The sequence below is a fragment of the Pelecanus crispus genome, chromosome 12 (genome assembly GCF_030463565.1).
Source record: "Pelecanus crispus isolate bPelCri1 chromosome 12, bPelCri1.pri, whole genome shotgun sequence".
Taxonomy (NCBI): Eukaryota; Metazoa; Chordata; class Aves; order Pelecaniformes; family Pelecanidae; genus Pelecanus; species Pelecanus crispus.
This window is the reverse complement of record NC_134654.1, coordinates 9,121,421-9,142,361: the sequence shown is the minus strand read 5'-3', so window position 1 is coordinate 9,142,361 and position 20,941 is coordinate 9,121,421. Positions and strand designations below refer to the sequence as shown.

The 20,941-nt window shown below is 38.1% G+C and overlaps 1 protein-coding gene across 1 annotated transcript in view; it reads right to left on the bottom strand.

Annotated features, from left to right (window-relative positions):
* Window positions 1-583: 583 nt before the first annotated feature.
* The window catches only part of RABEP1 (rabaptin, RAB GTPase binding effector protein 1), a 51,680-nt gene continuing 31,322 nt past the window's right edge, over window positions 584-20,941 (bottom strand). Inside the window, exons 5-18 of the mRNA XM_075719431.1 lie at window positions 20,775-20,894; window positions 18,199-18,334; window positions 17,239-17,417; window positions 16,125-16,250; window positions 12,970-13,437; window positions 10,681-10,785; window positions 9,806-9,922; window positions 8,428-8,526; window positions 6,840-6,980; window positions 5,937-6,126; window positions 5,600-5,655; window positions 4,620-4,718; window positions 3,714-3,830; window positions 584-1,543 (exon numbers count right to left, since the gene is read on the bottom strand). Coding sequence (XP_075575546.1) covers window positions 1,442-1,543; window positions 3,714-3,830; window positions 4,620-4,718; window positions 5,600-5,655; window positions 5,937-6,126; window positions 6,840-6,980; window positions 8,428-8,526; window positions 9,806-9,922; window positions 10,681-10,785; window positions 12,970-13,437; window positions 16,125-16,250; window positions 17,239-17,417; window positions 18,199-18,334; window positions 20,775-20,894 — 2,055 coding nt within the window. The 3' untranslated portion in view covers window positions 584-1,441. The remainder of the gene's footprint in view (window positions 1,544-3,713; window positions 3,831-4,619; window positions 4,719-5,599; window positions 5,656-5,936; window positions 6,127-6,839; window positions 6,981-8,427; window positions 8,527-9,805; window positions 9,923-10,680; window positions 10,786-12,969; window positions 13,438-16,124; window positions 16,251-17,238; window positions 17,418-18,198; window positions 18,335-20,774; window positions 20,895-20,941) is intronic.

Here is a 20,941-nt window from a genome sequence, read left to right as displayed (position 1 = left end):
AATTTGCACCACCAGTATTATCAATACCTGCAACCGTACATGAAACCACTGCTATCCAACTGTGTGCATGAAACTCCAACAAAAGGAGAAAAAGGAGGAGGAATGGTCATGTTATCACCCTACATTTATAGAACAAGAAATCCAAACCCAGCACCTGATTGATCACAAGAATTTCTTGGCTCTGCCATCATGTTACATAGTGTAATTTAAATATATGGTTATAGAAATATGGGACAGTGTAGGAGTCAACTCTGAGCAGTACCATGATACCATACTTTAAAGTAAGAGATGCACTGTACCTTTCAAACTTGAACCAGCGGAATAATGCAGTCTAGCAGATTTGTGCTCTGTGATTGAAAGTGCAATCACTGTTTTGCATACTAGTATGCTGACCCAGAAGAGACGGGTCAAGCTGACTGCTTCATTCAGCACCTTACCTTGACACTTTCCAGTGAAAGCTAGCAACTTTACATCTGGTGTCATCCACAGGAGCAAAGCAGACCTGCATCAACCCCATGTCTATTTTTTTTTTTTTTTTTTTTTTTTTTAAACCACAGAGAAGGGATTACAGGTACTGCTCAGCTTTAGAGATGAGAAAGAACCAGCTGTAGTTCCATATTCTAAATTGCATTTATGAAAAGAGATTACAAAACAGTGCATGTCTTGTGCTTTTCCTTAAGTATCAGAATTCAACAGAAAAATTTCAAGGAGCTAAATTCTCAGTACATTTTTCTTTTTTTTTGGATTAGCATTTATCTGTTCAGGAGACACACAGCTCACCCATGTCCACCACATTTCAGCAGCATTCAGAATCTTCAACACAAAGTCAATGGGTAAAAAAAAAAAAACCCAAAAAACAAACCACCAAAGTACTGAGTTATGAAATAAGATCAATATCCAGTGTCCTGCTAATAAAGTCATATTTTAATATAAAATATTCATACAGCATACTCTACACCTCATTCTCTCTGCTAACTGAATACTGTTACTGACTATTCAAACAGAAAAACTTCAAGCACTTTGCTCTTCGATGTTTTGGAGGGACAATATGGTTTCCAGCAGCTACTTTGATCACAGTAGTGGAGGGAAAGGAAAGAGAGAAAGACAGGGGGGTAAATGTTCCAAAACTCTATATTAGGTTATGAAGTTGGCTGAAAGAGGGGAAGTTTTTCAGAATGTAAGGACTGATCCCACTCAGTGGAACACGAAACACCACACTCATTAGTGTTTCCGTTAGAAAGTTCTCCTTCCTACACTGCAAGTCACCCTTGTGCTCTCTTCCTGCCCAGTACAAAACCTTTTTCCCTCTAGAAACAAAACTTAGTCACTGCTCCCCTCTGTTGTCTTCTGCTCTTTCGGTTAGAGTTAAATAATAATTAATGTAGCTATAAAGATGAGTTAAAAACCCCAAATGCAGCCTTGGAGCCCGCTCATCAGGGTGTCATGTTTCAGGAAGCTGATTAATGTCCGTCAGTTTTGTGTCATTCAGGATTGCACGGATTCTCTCCAGGGAATCTGCCTGCCGGATCCGCTCCAGCTGCACCTACAGAAAACCAACAGACACAATGAGCTAGTAAAATGTGCTGGTGCAAGACTGTAGACCCATAACCAGAACTGAGCCAACAGGCTATGTTAGCAACCCCTAGTACCTGTGCAAGCAGAAGACATATCAAGTTATAAAAATTCAAGGCGTGAAGGAGCACAAGTTTAATTTAGAACCAAGAATGGGGAGGAAGGAAGACATAAGGCATTTGCGTTTTTAAAATAAAAAGCCACTTTCTGCAGGGCTCAAGCAAGCCTTCATTGCTACTCTATGTTTTGCCTAATAACCAGTCACTGACACCATACTGACCAGGCAAACTGGAAGAGATGTGCAAAGCAATGTAAACTTTCACAGAAAGACTGTGAGGGAGACCTACCTAATGTATGCCTTCAGGACGCTCAAGATCAAAGCTAAAATGCTCTTGGAGGAAACGTGCTGTTTTCAGGCTCACTCCTGTTACTTGCTTTTCTGATAATCATCTTAAGCTATTTCTTATATGCTGAAAAAGTGCCCAGAACTGTGTTGAAACGAATGCGAAGAGATCACTTTTTTTTTTTTTTAATTCAAACTTTCATGTTCTTTGTATTAGGATCTAGGCTTATCAGTTGTAAATTCCCAGCTAGCGGTTAACTGATTTTTAGCCCTTCCTCTCCATTGCTGATACCAAACTTGGCCAGTGGACACCTCACACAGCAAGTGAGTCATACTCGCCCCGGCTCTCCACTGACAAAGTCAGAGAAGGAAATAACCCTGGCTGGCTATCAAGAAACCAAAATCCTCATTCGATGGTAATCTCTTGTGTTACACTGCAGATCTTGTACTATGCACAGTGGAGACCACTGTTTAACCTGAAAGCACTAACTGCTGAGAAACTAAACGTGTAAGAACTGCTTAGGGGCAGAAAGCAAACACAAAATACTGAGCTACAACACTCTTACTGAGCTCAGTACTGAAGGCCTACTAAACTACCTGCAAGTTTTGGAAGAGTGTGCTAAACATCTTCCAAGTGGTGTGTATGTTTTTGCTCGAAGAGCTGCATAAACCAGTGCATGCAGTACTTTTTAAAAAAGAGGAATGGGGGGAAAAAAAAAAGCAGGGGGTGGGGTGGGGTGGGGTGATGACATGCAAGAAGCAACTTCACTAGCCAGGACAATTCAACTTGTCCTACCTACTCCTCCAGAGACAGCCAGAACAAAAGAGGACAGTTCCCTATTGTCCATCCAGCTAAACTGTGTCTAGTAAACAGTCTCCTATATTCCTGTTTTAGTTTTCCAAATAAACCTGAACATTTGACTCAAAAACAATTGTATTTTTAATTCTGCTGAATTTCACCAAGCAGACTGGCCAAGAACTCAAAGGAGACAGTGCTGAAATTCAGTACCTCCTTTGTCAGCAAGATTTCTAGCAAGCTGCAATGGGGGTGGCGTGTGTGTGCACACGAATTCTAAAAACACAGACACTGAAGGTGAGACCAATCTAGCCTGGCTCCCTGAGAAGACAGTCACCCTGCAAACAAAAACTGCAGGTCCCTTCGTGCTCTCTACAGTTAACAGAAAGAAAGAGAGAGATCAGCCTGACAAACTGGAATTAGCCTCAATGAACACCTCTGCCAAACCTCCTTCCTTCAGCCACCTCTTGGTATCTCATCACCAACCACAGGTTCCACTTTTTGAAGGAAATACAAGGATAGCAGCAGTGACAATAGCAAGGATAAGACTTACAGTATAAATAGAAAGCGGTAAATACGATATATGAAATGCTTCTTCAAACAGTACAAATTCCTTACTTTGTCCTCAAATATTTGCACCCTAATCATTTCCTATGAAAAAGTAACATATTGGGAAAACATCAGGAGATGGACAATGAAATAAATACTAGGGCCTAAAAGTGCCATAATTTATGGCTCTCTATAGTTCCTTTTAGACCAACAGTTGTGTATCTTTGCTGCTGAGAATCTGTTGGAATCAAGTAATCAGAATAAAATCCCAATACGCTTTAATACTCAAATTATACTAGGAATACTTGATCAGTTTATTATACTAATAGCTTTAAAAATAGTTCATAAATACCAACATCAGAAAATTTACAACTGCTACGTCTCACTTTACACAGCTCTGGAGACTTAAAGAAACAAAAGTAGCACCTTGCAAATTGATTGCACTGCCCTTACCTGAAGTGTCTGAGAAAGCTTTACAAAATCTCTCTGCACTTGCTCACTGACATCTAATTCAGTCTGCAACCGCTGAGCTTTATTCTTCTCTTCAAATACCAGCTGTTCAAGGTTTGCCTGAAGAGAAAGAAATTCTTTATGCTATGCTTAAACTGAATAAAAAAAGGAGAAGCTTGTATAAATTGATTAAAGAATGATACTAGAGCAAAGAAGCATGGTTATTCTCAGAGCCCTGGCAAGAAATTAAACCACTCTTTCTACACCTCAGTCTTCCTAATTGCAAAACTGGGGGCTAATACCCATCAGAGAAACAACCTCATTAGATTGGTTAGAACATGAAAAAGCCCCATGTCTTTTAGCAGCACTATGTCCAAGGGTCTCAAAATAAAAAAAGCAGATTTCTGAGTTTTAATGGAACATGACCATAGATGAAGGGCAGTAATCTGCTGGTGGAAAGATAACTATCTTGCTGTCTCAAGTTTTGCTGGGGGAGGGGCGGGGGGCAGAATCAGATCACAATTAATTCATCTGACCTCTAAAGCAGGGCTCCTTCCTACAGCAACAATGAAATGACATTTATTCAAAAGTATCAAAGCATTCAAACCAAGGTTTGGTTAGTCAGGAAGCTTTCTATATGCAGAAATGTTACTGAAGCCTAACTTTGGAAGGCAACCCAAAAGAGATACTCAAGTCAGCAGCAATTCAAATCCACTGCTTTACAAATCCAAGTGCAAAGTGATTAGGATGAGGATTTAAACAGCATCCAACGGACACTATTTCACTGCCAGAATCTTACCGACATTCAAAAGCCTCCTTTTTCATTCTCATGTAGTGATACATCTTCTGACCACAGTTTGATTATCGTAGAAGATGCATATATACTTCATACCCAGACATCATAGCTACCTTTGCTGCTGTCTCCTTCTTCAACTGTTCTTCTAGAGTGTTTTTTGTTTCCTGCAGACTCTCCAGCTGCTGCAGGTTTTCCTGCGAAGAACTTTCCAACTACAATAATAAAAGAAGTATTAACTAAATTTCCTAACATTTCAATTTCTTACAGTCCCTCCATACAGGAAGTATGCCTAAGTATCTTTCCCAGGACTCAGAATTACACCTCAATAATCTGTCCTACGGACATAGAAAACACCTAAACATCATCTCTTTCTCTCCACTATTTCTTTTTGGAGCTGGAAAGCAATGGCCGAACTGGACATTTAGGTTATTATTAAGTAGCCTAATATTAGTTAGGAATTAGTTAACCCAATATTTAGGTTACAGACAAAACACCTTTTTAGGAACAGAACTGTGAACGTGTCCCAGTCCTACACTGGCATCAATACAGCTATTCTGTCCTTCAAAGTTCCAGGCATGACCTTATATGTTCCCTTTGACATGGTCACAGAAGCCACACAGGTGCAGTTACAACACAGGCGCATGTACATTCTTAGCTGATATCAAGAGTTGCAATAGACTGAGAGCATCCAGCACAGTGTCAGTGCCTTCAGTAAAAAAATTTGTGCAAATGCATAGACTGGTGTGCCTTCTTACAGAAATGAAAGGTTACCTGTGCAAATAAGCCAGCCCTCCAGCACCCCACAAGCATGTTGAGTTGAAGGAACAAGAATGTTACGTGTTTCAGAATTCTCTCCTTAGTTCAGCTCATTTTCCCTCCCAATACAGGGCATAAACATCATACAAAAATACATCTAAGTGTTACTGACACCTCAAAGGCAGATGGGAAAAAAAGTTCATTTTCTCTGATATGAAGAGGTTGATGTCAGAGACAGCAACACAGTGTCACTGATAGAACTAGCAAGAAAAAAAAAATCCTATTCTCTCTGTTTAAAAAACAAAACAAAAAATCCCACAGTGAAAGAGCTCCTTACCTGTTCCTTTTCCACTTTCATTCTTTCCAGTTCAGCTTTTAAACTGGAAATGGAAGCTGAAAACGAAGAATATTAAAGCTTAAATGCAAGAAAAACACAGGAAACTGGACATACCCCGTTTACTTCTGTTAATATTTAAAGGAGGATTAAGCACATGCTACATCAAAGGCAAAAAAATCATTGTACTTTTGTTTTCAGCTGCACAGCTTTGGTGTATCTGCTATCAAAAATGGACAGCATTTAAAATTCAGACAAGTCTCCTTATCACAAAATCAAGTCTTCGCTTACCTTACTAATTTCTAATATTCCTATTTTGAGACCGTTTTACCCCACTCACCTATTTCCTCTTTGCAATTTTCTATTTCCAGCTGTAGAGTTTCTTCTATATTTTCTTTCAAATATTGTTCAGCTTGAATCTGTTCTTTTAAGAATAAAATCTCTGCCTTAAGTTTCTCCTCAAGGTGATCTGCTGCTGTCCGCACACTGATTATGTCTTCACGGTATTTTAAAATCAGCTCACGGAGCTCCTGAATCAATGATTAGCAAAGATTGGTATTATGATCTCCAGATACAGACAATACTACTTTTATCAGCATACAAGCCAAAGTTACACTACCCCCAAGGTTTGTCCCACCATACCAGATCTTGCACCCAGCAAGGTATTAAAACAAAATCACAGTTTGCTTCACCATAGTAAATGAAGAATTTGTGAAGATTCATGTCTCCACACGCTTATGACCCTCTCCCCCTGCCCTTCACCCCCCACAATCTTTTAAGCCTGACATATTTGAGCGTAAGGGAGTGGCCAAGAAAAGGATGACAAGGCTTATCATTATTCAAGGCTCAGGATTATTACTGGTCTTAATGCCTGGACAGAAATTAAAGTGACTGACTGAGCTTTATCTATTGAATCAATACCTACATTGGAGCCATGGTGAACACTTGCGTGCCCTGTTGCACAATACAGCTTAGACTAAGCTGAACTGGGATAAACCTATACTCTACTGACAACAGAGCAGTTGTCAGGCCATGGTTAACTCATTTTATTATTATCTATCTGTCCGTACCCTGAAGCACACTCATGGCACAGTGGGATCAGACTGCTGATTTTGTACATCAGACTTACAGGGTTAAAGTCCAGATTATTGTGCATTGTGAGTCACCTTTTTGATAAAGAAGATACTTCCAGCAAGATTTAGTCACATGCATTATTTGTGTTAACGATTTAGAAATGTTTTACCTCTGCTGCTTCTGGTAGAACAAAATCTTCACCTTGCTGTAAAGACACATGCAAGCTATGTTTTCCTTGAAGGCTTTCATTATCTTTTTGCAGTCTCACCAACTCTTCTGAAACCTGCTCCCTTGACTGTGTCAGGACAGCCTCCAATGTAAAGAAAAGCATAAATTCTCACTCAGGGTCATGCTCAGATCTCTTCATGCCCCATTTACAATCATTGCTTTCAAAGGTCTGGTGAATTGATATTCTTTGTAAAGAAGGGAAACAAAAATGTTTGTGTGGATCAATACGATCAGTTCTCTCTTGCCTGGCCTATGCGCCAGAAATAAAGGCAAGATCAGTCTTAACTGTACAGGCAGATAGGAGGAAGCAAGTGATAAATACAGCGTTGTTAAGTCTCCCAGTTTTCTTTTGTATTTATCCATTAGCTAGCTGTGCTGATGGAGCGGGAGCGGGGGGGAAAAACCACATGCGGTTTCGAGAACCAGCAGTGATGTGTATTAAAATCACCTAACAACTCAACGGTAAGATCAGTTTATTCAAAAACCTGAAACATTCATCCTGAAACTTTCAATGGTAGGCATCTCCCTTCCACTGTCTTTTGAGGAAACATCAAAACAGCTGATACCTTGTGAAGAAAAAGGATTAAGAAAACATAGTTTTGCTTGCATTAGGGAAAAAAAAAAAAATCCAGCAAACTTTTGAGAGGAATGATTGCTTCGGTCTAGGGAAACAGGGACTTGAACTCTGACAGAAGCTGTCCTTTGTATTATAGGTGGACAGCATGAAAAGCATATTCAGATCAATACAATTTCTGAATCTCCTGCATCTCCATTAGGTGTGCTCTCATGCAGAACATCAAACAGAATATTTCTGCAAGCAATGTCCTGATGTCTTACAGACAATCTCAGACCCTAGAAATGTAATACTGGGTGGGATTCATGAGAATGAATGCTCTTAGTCCCCACAAGGCTGTGCAAGGGAGGAAAAAAGAAGAAACTTGATTCTAATATAGAAGGGAGTGAATTGCTCTAAGGAAGTTAGACTTTGTTCTGCCCTAGAAAATTAGGTCCTATTGCTGTTCTCTGGCTTAATTCCTACAAGATGCTCAAAATAGTTTTTAAAAAATTAAGTTCCCATACATATCTTTTCCTGGGTCTTAGAGCTGATATTTTAAGTCTGACCTGTAAAAACATTGACCATTTGTCTCTAAAGCTCAAGAAAATACTCACTAGTGTTGGTACTTATGATGAATCCTAAAAAAAAAGTCTTGAGAAAATCTATTCTCTCTTCAGATCTGAGGTGAAATAAGATACTAAATGGGCATGGAATGTATATAATGAATAAGGGGAAAAAAAGTTGACTAGTGATCTCCATATTAATCAATATGCATACACACAGAAAGTATGACAGACTGACCCTACAAATTAAGCTATCAGAGCTTAGTCAGTAACTTTACATGTTAAGATGCACAGCTCTCTCTAGCCAAGCTTGGTGGGGCAGCAAGACAAAGCCTTTGACAAACACACTGAGCTCCAAAGGTTAGACAAACAGTGCTGTTCAAGTGATCTCTGGGCTTAAGCTATCTTACCATTTGCTCCTGGACACTTCTCTTTGCTTGCGAAAATGCCTGCTGCAGTTCACTGAGGAAGTTCTCTGACTTTTGACATTTAGCCATAAGCAAAGAGATCTTAAAAAAAAGAAAACCCACACTGATATATAAAGCATGAAACAGATTTTGAAGAATAACCACTGAAGTTCTCTTTCCTGTTATCATTACTGACATATACTTTGAAACTTCAAACTAATCCACTCAGGTTTATTTTGTTAATTCCTTACTCAGGAAAGCAGTACTGCAGCTCAAGTCAGTAAGAAGAGATACTGTGCTTCTATACTAATAACATTCTTATATTCTATTTATCAAACTCTAATAACAAATAAACAGTTAGTTCTAATCAATGTAAGCCAGTTCAGAGACAGTGAAGGGACACTGCAGAGCTACTATCCAAGTTTTCAGCATTTTCTTTAAGGTAATTTTTTTTTCCTTTCTCTGAAAGCATAGATCTTCAAAAACTTTACAATTAAGTTATTCTACAACACCACATGCTCAACAGTTATTACTTAAGAGCACCCTGGTACAGCTAAAAGAAAACATGTATAAACATATTCCTGTTATCTAAGACAGACTTTGTCTAAAGACTGTTTGTTTAGTAAGAAAAAAATACTGGGTGGGATGGAAGAGAGAAAGTCTTCTAGCCCAAGTGAAGTAAATTCAATGTCTTGTACACAGCATTTACCTCATTTTGTAATCTTTAACAGGCCAAAGATGATGACTTTTTTTTGGGGGTGGGGGGGGTGGGGTGGTGTTTAAAGCTATGACTACCACTCATCCTATTTGGCTCTGTTGTTCCAGAGGAGTTACATACACATCTCAGACTGAAAAAAATCTTTTCAGCAGGCTATTATTTTAAAGAAGTCTAGTGCATCTTTTGGACCAACTACTGTTACTGCCTGCTCAAATACTCATTTAACTGTATGTCTTCGCCACAAGTCCATTACCTGGGTGTCAAGTATTGATGAGAGCAAGTGGTATGAACAGTACCATTCTTGTACTGACAAGGACAGTGACCAAGAACACAGGGCTACTTTTGCATGTTTAGGCGATTTCATACACAGGTCACTTCAAAACTCAAACACTACTCAAACTCCAATTATCACCTCTGTAACAGATTTCAAGATTAGAGATGAAACTTCAGGGCCAAAATTGGGTAACATAATATTAGAGACATATCAGACTCATCTAGAAACTGTGGCAGACTCAGGTGGAGGATAACTAACCCTAGAAATTCTCATTTTTGTTTCCTCTACAGCAGGTAGTCCATCCAGATCTAACAAGACAAGAGTTCTTCTTACATACTTTTGAATAACTTTTCATGATTACTACCATCTTGATTACAAAATGCTTGTACCTGATTAGAGGAGTCCTCAGCACTTTGTTTCATGTAATCCTCCAATTCCTGTTTATCTTTCATTGTCTTTTCCAGCTGGTCATTAGCCTGCCTCAGCATCACCTGCAGCTTTTTCACCTGTGTTGTTACAAAATAATTTAATTTTCCATTCTTTAGGGGAGTATTTATTTCCTGAACACAAATATAACTCACCCCATCGCACCCCCAAACCACAAAACAAAATCCCTCAAAACTCAAAGCAACCCAGAAGTTCCTTTGCTGTTCTTCTGAAACACCCTGCATCACAGATTACACCTATAAGGAAACATGGGACATCAAACTGCAGTGGACCATCACCATGTAATGACTTCAATCACTTATTTCAAAGCAGAATGCGACACATGCCTTCCATACCTATCTGAAAATTGTTCTTCAGTATATGACAGGAAACAAACACCCTCCAATACTTTACAGTCATTTTATGCTGTTAGGATGAGGTCCTCTACTTTTCCCTTTGCTGTTAACAATTCTTGCAGTATCAAAGATAATAGAATTTAATGCATGAAAAGCATTTTAGAATATAAATTATGAAAGACAGTGATTCAGCATGAGCACAACACTTTTTATAGAACAGCGCCTTTACTGCATGGTCTTATAGCACCAGATAAAGTGGCTCTCCAAGGTGAATCCTTAAGAAATAGGTACACGTGGTGCTCATGACCACACAACAGTAACAAATCGGGTTACGCCAATAAAATGTCAGAAGTTACCAGACTTAAGTATGCTGACATTGTTCAATTAAAGCCAATGAATAAAACAGTGGATGGATCACTGTTGCAACCTTAGTAGTATGAACAACTGCAAAAACCGTGCTAAAGCTTGAAGAGAAATCCCACCTGGTCTCTTGTCTCAGCCTCCTGAATTTGGATACCTTGCAACTGCTTCTCATAATTCGAGCACATATCACAGCGTCTACCCAGCTTGTTCCCTGCATTCTGCACCTGGAGAACACAGAGTTATCACCTGCCATAAAGGCCATAAAAAAATTCTTCAAGGAATGCAGGAATGCTACATACTCTCAGATGTGTCATGTGATCACAAAATATTACAAATAAGTGACAGTGGCAGAATCATGTAATGGCAAGATTAAGTTGCTCTAAAAGTAAAGGATAATATAAATCAGCTGCAGGATATCAGCTTTTCCTGGCACTAGTCCCACTTTTAAGACAAAAGCAGTAAGTCATGACATGCAAGAGTTCATCAAGTCATTCAGTGTGTCTGTTTGAAATATATTAATTACCTGTATAGAAACAGACATCTCGGAGAAAAGCTTTCAATAGACCATAGCATTTTTAATGCAATTATTTGATATTACAAATCAAATTATAAACACAATACTACGGTGTTTGGGTGGTTTTGGGGTTAGGGTGTGGGGGGTTGTGCACGCGCAGGTTTTTTTATGGTTTGTTTTTTTTTTTTTTTAAATCAACACAAACCAATTAAAAAGCAAGTCAGTTCATCAGGTCAGGACTTCCTTGTCTTTTTCCTCCTGTAACTGAGCTTTGAATATTTTTCAATGGCACATATTAATTTTGTTCTACAACAGTCATCAAGCTTTATTTACTTTTTAATACCCTCCTCCAGTATTGCTTAGTATCAGAGACTGAACAATCAGCTAAAAGAACAATTGGGAAAGTATGAAGTATAAGACAGGCAGATTTAAAAGAAAAAAAACCCCAAAACCAAACCAAATGGGGGGAGGGGGGGAGGAAGTATTGGGGTGTGCAGCAGGGAAACGAAGAGTAAACCAGCTGCCATTTTAAAATTGTAATGGTTTTGGCCAAGGGGACAAATGGAAGTTTTATCAAAGCTCCAGCTGCAACTCAGGTTTGAGCTGAAATCGTATTTGTATTTGTTGCTCCATGCCCCACCCACACACAGTGGCATTCACATACCCTGCCTGTACTCCTGCCTCCAGAAACATGTGGGAAGCAGTGCATTTATTTTCTGAATTCTATGAAAGGGTTGGAGTAAAATGTCATCCAAATGTCAACAGGGCAAAGAAATACTCAAGAGTAAAGGATTTAACTCAGCTCTGAGGTCACAACGCTGTAGTTTCTCCAGATATCACAAATTAGTAGCAACACAAAAAATAGCAACTTTACAATAGGTTTGGAGAGACCTCCTAAGCAATGATTTGCAGAGAAGTTGAATTCCAGCAAGTCGAGGAAATAAAATATCACCAGTTCTTTATCTCATATGGCCTTTGCCTGGCCTCTCCTCTTCCACTGCATTCTTATATTCTTTTTTTATTTACCCCCATCTTGTCTTCCTTTTCACCCATCATGGATTGTTATCTCCCCCTTGCCCCTTTTCTTCCCCCTAACGTGTTGCTCCTTGGCCTCTCCTGTTCTGAAAGAGTAACCGCAGGAGCCCCGCAATACTCCTCTTTCCAGCAATAACCAAATGCAAGCTTTGAACTGGCATGATATAAAACTGCTGAAAAACTGACAGGCAGAACACCCAGAAGCAACAATTTCCTTGGTCCCCCATACTAGACTTAACACTGTGCCAGTTTAATCTGCTGCTTGTCACTCTCAGAAATTGGTTTCTGATGATGCAAGTCTCCAACAATTTTCTGAAGCTTCCTTTGTGGTAGCTTTGTGTGTTATGCATATCTTGCCAGCTCATTTCTAAATTGCACTCCATACACAAGCCTCAGTAAAACTCCTTGGCGCACAAAGCAGCGCTGTTAGCCTTGCTCCCTTTGTTAATCTTTGCACTTTCCTAGTCACCCCCGGATGCACTATAATGTCCTTTCCTTAGCTTCCCATTTTCTCCTTTTCTTTGAGTTCTCCAATCTTTTTTCACCCCCTCACATATTTGCAAGATCAACAGCTACCTCTGCCAGACCCTCCCCTAAGTGCAAAAATACCCTGTATTTAGTAAAGCTGGCTTTCCAACAGAGTCAGCCAATACTGTTTGCATCAGATGTGTTTTACCTGCAGAAGTATTCCAAGAGGGAAAAATGAATAACTACACACAATGCTACATTTTCCTTCTGCACCTGACTCCATGTAAAGCAAATTAGGAAGAGCTTTCACCTAGCAGACAGCCCACCAATGCGCACAGGCAGCCCGTCAAGCAGGCAGCGGTCACAGCAGATGCATGCAGTGGGTACTCACCTCCTTCTGCAGCAGGTTCCACTCTGTTTCACTAACTAAGCGGTAACCGCTAGGAGATACATAAGCGCTTTCTACCCCTTGTGTAACACTGGAAAGAAGTGAAGCAGTCTCTTCTTGCTCTGGTGTCATCGCTTTGATTGCTTTTTCCTGATCTTTGGTTAACATGAACCCACTTGGCATTTGCAGAGACCCAAGGGAAGCCGTATCAAAGTTCTCAGACACTGAATCTGCTCCAACAAGTGGTCCAAAATCTGACTCATCCAGGTTCCCAGCAGATTTTGCTTTATTGTTGTATCCTAAAGCTTTGGACTGTAAAGATCCAGATGTCCCCAGACTGTCTGTTGACTGTGCTCTCCGTAGTCCATCTTTAAACATATCAGTATCTGATTTATTGAAAGATTCACCAGAAGAAAGAAGCAAGTCTGCATCCAATGAATGGACCGAGCCATGGGTGCTATTTACATGCACCTGGAATTGAAAAACAAGGAAGAAAAAATATATACTCCACTCTAGAAGCATGGTACAAGAGGAATGCTGGACACATTATCAGACATGGTAAAGGCAAGTTTGAATTGACTTTGGCAAGAACATCTGATCACTAAAATTAAGGTGGCAGAGAAAAACATAGAGAACTGAAATGTACCAGCTAGAGTTAAAAAACAAAACAAGCCAGGAAAAAAAAAAAAAAAAAAAAAAAAAAGAGTCTTCTGTTAAGAGTGCTTTTGTAAGAATCTGTCTTTCTGCCAGACAAGGAAGGACACCTTGTATCTTCCAATATTTGAAACAAGGTGCTTCTTCCACTAAAGAGATATACTTGCAATATCACTTCCAGAACTATAATCTACACAACAGAAGGCAAATATTCCACTTCCACAAGTAAATTCAGAAGTCTCTCATAAAACAAAAAACTTTACATTAATGTAAAAATAAATGGAGAATTATATACTTAAAGCCTACTCTATACCGACAAGTGAATATTCTTCTTCTATTTCTTTCTCTGCTTTAAGTGTCTGACAAAATATTGTAAGAGAAAGAAATACTTTCTTTAAAAGATTATTTGTGCATAAAATAAAACTGAAAGGGAAAAGACTGGGCTTAAACAGAAAGGCATCCTGGGGAACGCCAATACCAAAAGCCACGCTAACTCTCCTGTGATGTGTATATGGCACATTAAGCCTCTTGATCTATTTTTATTTATTTGTTGCACTGAAAAGAGAGCAGTAATGCTTTATTTAAAAAGCATATGACTGCTTTCAAAATACCTTCCAATGTATTATGCAATTCTGCTTTGCCATTAGACACGTAAAGAAAACAACACTGAGAACAAGCCTCTTGAGAAAAAGAATAATTTCCAAAATAGGTCCAGCAAAGACTAGCAAGCGGCTGGTACTTCCATATAGGTGTTTATAACTTATAACAATATATTATGTATTGCTGGGTTTATGACTGTTGTAAATGCCTTGTTTTAAGCATTTTTAGGCATAATATTTATATTTACTTTAATACCTATATAGAGAGAGTTCATAACAAAAATTCAAGAGAATACAGACTTATATAAAACTGCATCTTCAGACAACAACTGTTTGGTGATAGAGTTAAAGCATTTGTTTGTATTGCAAACTGCTCAACAAAGAAGAGCTCAGAAGTCAAATTATGACAAGTTATGAGACATGACTGATAATATACTACATTACCACTTCTAAAACACATTCTGTACAGCTAAAAAAGGTCATAAATAGCAATAAAATATAAATCCATAAGCAAACCCAAAACCACTCTGGAAACTATACCCTTACTCAAAATGTAAAATTCTCCATCATGTGTAATTCCTAGAATTAAATAAGTGTTGTGATTAAGGGACTAAAGAGTATCCCAGGAACTGAGATTAAAAACATCAGAAGACAAAACATCAGTAGGTCTCATTTCATATCTGGATAAAGAAGTGTTAGTATACAGCATAGTATTTCAAATAGAAAAAGTTGTATCGTTACTGTAGGATAAAGGGTAGAACTAGATCTCAGCTACATTTAGATGTTACAACTCTGAACATCTTTCTGCATTCTGAACTGTTACAAATAATTGATAACAATAAAGGGCAGACTCCAGAAGTATACACTTCTTTTCCCTTCAAAAAGGATAAATGTAACGGGCAAAATACCACTTGACACTGCAAATTCCCAAGTCTCTTGAAGCTTACATAAGCTTCTACAGCACAAAACTTGGTTTGTTTTTATTAATTTGTCCCTGTTTTGACTTACAAAACTGAAACGGAATCTGTCAGATGATGAGATAAACAAGCAAAATGCAGTGGGAAAGGATAAGTAATTGCCCATTTTGATATTGCTTCCAAGTTACAACCTGTGTGCTCATTGGACTCATTTCTTCACAAGTGAAAAGCTTAGGCAAATTTAAAATAGAGTTTCAGCTTGTCCCAGTGTATGACTATCTATCTACAACACCCAAAAGGCTTGCTAACTAATGATGTCCAGCACTTTTTCTGGCTGTTATAATGAGTCTACTAATACAGCTCAAGCAGCTTCTGCAAAAACATGGTGCTGAGCCCCAGCTACTGGCTTGGCTAAAAAAAAAAAAAAACCAAAAAAACCCCAAAAAAACCCCGTTCATTTTGGTTGCTGAACAGATGTGGCCAAAAACCTCTACTTGCACAGCTGGATGTAGCTTAATACATACAGACACACACATCATGCTATTTTGCACATGCTAAGCAACTGGCTAATGTCATAATCAGTGATCTCAGACTTGTCTAACTAGTTTAAGTTTAGTACAGAATTCAACAAGTAGGTTAGCAAAGTAGCTGCAATACACTTGCTGAATGTTCAGATATAACTGGTTTAATTCTGAACATTAGCTGTTTTAGAACATGGTTAAAAATCCAAAGAGAATTTAACAGCAGTTAACATCCAAAATGCAAAAGGTAAATTACAGTTTTTAACAGCACCTCTCAGGACTGTACTGTCTTCCAATGTCTATTAGAATTTAAATATTTAAGTGCAACTCCAAATATTTTTCATTGCCTAGTAAGAATTATAAGCTATAGAGAATAAAGGGCACTAAGTTTGCATTTGTATTTGTAAGCAACACCCTGAGGAATGCACAAGTGCTCAAAGTTGCTTTGAATTATCCAATTGTTTTACCTCTTCATTAGAGAGCTGGGTAAGGGTTTCCTCATGGGCTAGAGAACATGAAGCTTTCGTTTCATCATCTGAATCTTTTTGCTTCTGCTCCTTTCTCTTGCTAAGCCTTTGCTGATCATCATCTTCCTAGAAAACAGTGGTCAATAGAGAACACATATAAGCAGGATTCAATTTTGCCATAGCAGTCACGACATTAGCTTTCATGAAATTAGGCATCACTGGAAAAGATTATTTTGGTTAAAAACCCAGCATTAATCACATAAGGATTCTTTTGGTTAAAAATCTAGTGTTCATTTCACAAGGCACCCAAATTGACTTAAATGAGAACTTGCGTTTCAAATTAGGCGGCCAATTCATCTTCTAGAATAATTTTATTCAAAGAACATATTACCTAGATCAAAATTCTTATTATAGGGATTACCAAATAAGTAACAAAAATAGCTGTTACACCAGCTATTGTATAGAACCTGGTAACTTATCTACATCACTATTGGCCCCATTAACAGCAATTATACAAGCATGAATATTAAAACATTATGTGAAAACAAGTGTCTTGATCACTCTAAACAATAGAATATAACATATGGAAAGAAAAATTGAAAGACATCATAGAACACTAAGTCATAAAGCATGTACACAATCACTTGCATAAGCTAATTTAAAATGAAGCTCTTAATTTATACCTGAGCTAGGTACTGTACTGGAAAAACCTAGAAAGAAGTGAAACTTGCTACCCTAACATCCTTAACCTCGATGTTTTGCATCATAGATGACTCTTTCTTCCTCCAAGATTAACTTCTGGATATTATTACCTTTTAATCTAACAATATTGGCAACATTACTTTTAAAGTTACTGTATTTCCATTAATATTAAAATATTTGCACAAATGGAGAGTTTCTGTTATAACTGTTGTCTGTCGTGCAAATGGAGAATTTCTATTAAAACTGTCAGCTATTATTTTTTGAAATATTAACACACTTTAACTTGTCTCCAACATGTGATTTCCATACCTGTTATACCACGTTAAATCTACAGTATTTAACAAAAAACACCACCACCCCCCCAAAAAAAAAAAAAAAAAAAAAAAAAAAAAGAAGAAAAGCAGCAAGTAACCTGATCCTTTTTTTTCAGTTCTTCGACTTGTCGGAGCTGCTCGGAGGTCAGAACAATTTCCATACGTTGCATGTCCCTCATCAGCAAACGTTGAGACTCCAAGAACTGGTCATTGGCTTTTTGCCATGTGTGTTTCAACTGGTTGTGCTGTTGTCGCTCTTGCTCTAAGAGATGGCAGACTATTCAAAAATAGAGTGAGTTGTTCCAAATCAGAATTTTTTTAACCTCTTTTCCAAAGAGATGCATTTTCACAAATAAAAGTAATTATTGTTCCAATCAAAACCAGTCAGGCTTTGTTCAACAACTATTTAGGATGAAATAAGACATTTTTTAATCCCCAAACTGGGCTTGTAATTAGGCATGTATTACTGACAGTTTAAGATTTCCCAATTAGAAGACTGATGCCTTAACTTCATTCATGAATTCTAATAGTTTATTTTTTTTAGTGCTGGTTTCAAAAGACTGTCTTCTACTTCCCTATTTATTTTAACAGATGGTGCCATTTTTCATTCCTCTACAGTGATTCTGCACTGTACTGGCATGCAGGTACATTTACACATCCATTCCACCACTAGGCATTCAGAATTGACATACCTCAGGGAGACATATCAATACATCACAGAAATAATGCTCATAATTGTACACAAATAAAAGACACCAGTAAAATCACTTTAATAAGAAGGAATCTTGCAATACTATAAGAACTTAGCAGAATTTCAATAGCATCCCTCAAGAAAAACAAATGGCTCTGTTGTTTTCCTCCATCATGAAAGAACCCCACATTCAACTCTTCTGTAAACATTTCAAGGGCTTTCACATATAGAAGCACTGCTTTCCCCCTGTCTCCCCCCAGTTTCTTTAAATCCAATTCAAATATGAAATCCAAAAAGGAGTAACAGCTGTGTTGGTTTTTGCACGTTTAGTGTGAAAGAGTCAAAAGGATTATTATTAGACAGTTACCTTCATGCAGTTCTTTCCGCAACTTCTCTGCATCTTCTTGCAGGACTGATTTTTGTGTGTTGAGAACAGCCACATACATCTCTAAGTCTGTCCTGCATGACTTCTCGGCTTCCAAATAATGGTTCAGTTCTTTAACCTGAATAAAAAGAAGGAAATCCACCATCTCAGTGGAGGAACACTGTCAGGCATTTCCTCTTTCTTGGAAGTTATAGTGTCACCTATTTGAGTAACACAGGTGCTGAAGACAAGTTTATTTCCAGAAATCACAAATACTCAAATACCAGTGTGCAAGTAGTATTTGTGTTTATTTCTGAATAAATTACTCATTAAAATTCTGCTAAGTCAAACATACCAGTATATTTATAGAGTTCCCACAGTTAGATCACAACAGCAGCAGCACTGAGCACAGAGGCGGTAGAGGCTAAGAAGAGCAAACAATGAAGCAATCCTTTAATTAGCATTGATAATCCAACAATTAAGTTCTGTGTTTGGTTTTGGGTCTCCTACTCCAAAGACGATGAGGAGACGGTTCAAAGCATGGTAATAATAGTAGTCAGAAAACACAACTATGAGGCAAGCTTGAACTAAACCAGGGATGGTAAGCCTAAGAAAAAGGAAAAGAAAACTTGGGGACAGACAAGAAGAAAAACATTCAAACCCATGAAAGGCTGCTGCAAAATGAAAGGAAAATCTGTCCATGGAGGATGGGGATGAAAAGCAATTACAGTAAGAAAGACTGAAGAAGTATATTAGGATTTTTTTCTTCTTTTTTTCTTTTTAAATAGCAAAGCTAACAAAGAACTGGAACAAACATCCTGCAGAGATTGCAGAATCTCCAGTGAGAATCTTTTAAGATACAGTTACATAAACATCTGTCAAACATGATGCACGTACAAACGGATCCCATCCTGGAGCAGGGAACGGGCTGAAAGACTTCTTATGGCCCTATTCAGTTTTATGGTTTGCTGAGTTAGGAATCAGAAGAGTTTTTATTTTAAAGGAAACGAAAGCTTTCAGGCAATTCCTGACTGGCTCCACAGAGCTATTCTTCATGCTCCTCAAGACAGTACATGAGCCACAGACATCAACTCAGAGTTCAAGATAGCCCTTCGGCTTTAACTTGTCATTGATGGGGGGGGGGGGGACAGCTTCTTCTGCCCTAGAATACCAAGTCTTCTGTTGGCAAGTCTTTTAGCCATTGAAATGGAGAAATCTGACTCCCAGAGAATAACCCTTGGGAAGGATGGAACAGGGGGAAAAAAACAACAACCAACCAACCAACCAAAACACCCCCAAAATGCATTGTTTCTCTAATCCAGCTAAATACTTGACACTGAAAAAGAAATTACATGCCTCAAGCAGATCTGAGGGATTTCATCATGACCAACTTAAAAGTCAAATGTATCGCTCATTCTGCATGAGTCAGTCCTAATACCAGTCTAGTAATATAAATCATGTAAATAATACCTTGCATATTTATAGTGCTGTAGATTAAAGTACTTCAACAACTTCCTAAGTTTGTGCTTAAACATCTCCTTGCTAGAAACAAAATAGCAATTCTTTCCCAGTAGGCTAAAAAGGTGACTTGAATCTATGAAGAAGGAAAACACTCAAGCATGGACTCTCAATTGAGGAGTAAAATTGTTAAGTGAATTACACTGTTCTCCCAAATCTCAGACAGACCTCCAAGTTGGACTAAAGAGGGGGGGGGGGTGGAGAGAGAGAGAAAGAATTCCAGCAAGTGTTGAACATCTATTTAAATGAAAATGCAAGTGATCCAGAAGACAAGGAAGGTATTCATTTGTATGTCTTAAAAACATCCAAATCATAAGTTATTTTGCAACTTCAGCCTATTTGACTTTCAAGATAGAAATTTTTTTTTTTTTTTTTTTTTTACAGAAGACATCTTCATCTCTGTATAAAACACTACATTAAATGCAACTATCTTATGTTGTGATGTAGATATTATTTACCCTTCACAGCTGGTGAGAAAGTTCAGCAGGGGTTCCGACATATCTGAAGGATACAGGAATGCTGGGTAAGTCACTTATATTGATTTCTCAGAAGTAATGGCTAGTATCCCTTTCTATGAATCTGAGGTTTGCTTAAAGTTTAAGATATAAAAATTCTGGTGATATTGCCTCAGTTTTATGCACAGGATTAGAAAATGAAATATAGCAAATACTGGATGGAAACAGATTAAAAGATTTCCACCAAATGCAAATCTTTCTGTAGCTGCAAGCCATGACATTAATCTAAAGGCCAGGCTGCCAGAGCAGTGCAAAGCAGCTATTTTTCTGCAGGTTTTTCTTCTTCATTTCTAACAGAGCTGCAGCCATGCAATTTAAGCTAAGCACAGATGACAGACACACACGTAACCCAACCCTCAAAACAGAAAGACAGGAAAACATATACAGGCCAAATAAGTTACTTGAGCTATAGGAGAAAAGAAGCATTGTGCATGAAGAGTTTCACAATACACCTTTTTCTCTCTTACAAAATTTGACTTTACTTATCCGCATCAAACTAGCATGATGCAAGATATAAATTAGAATATAGTTACAACTCCACCTCACCTTTGATGCTTCTAACTCTTTTATTTTTTCTTCTGCTCCTGTCAATTTCTCCTTTAGTGCTGCAATCTCTTTCTCCATAGGCATCACAACTGAACGGAGCTTCTCAGCATCTTCCTGGGCCTGAAGTTAATGCAATAAATTATGAATAACACATTATCGTAGTTTTT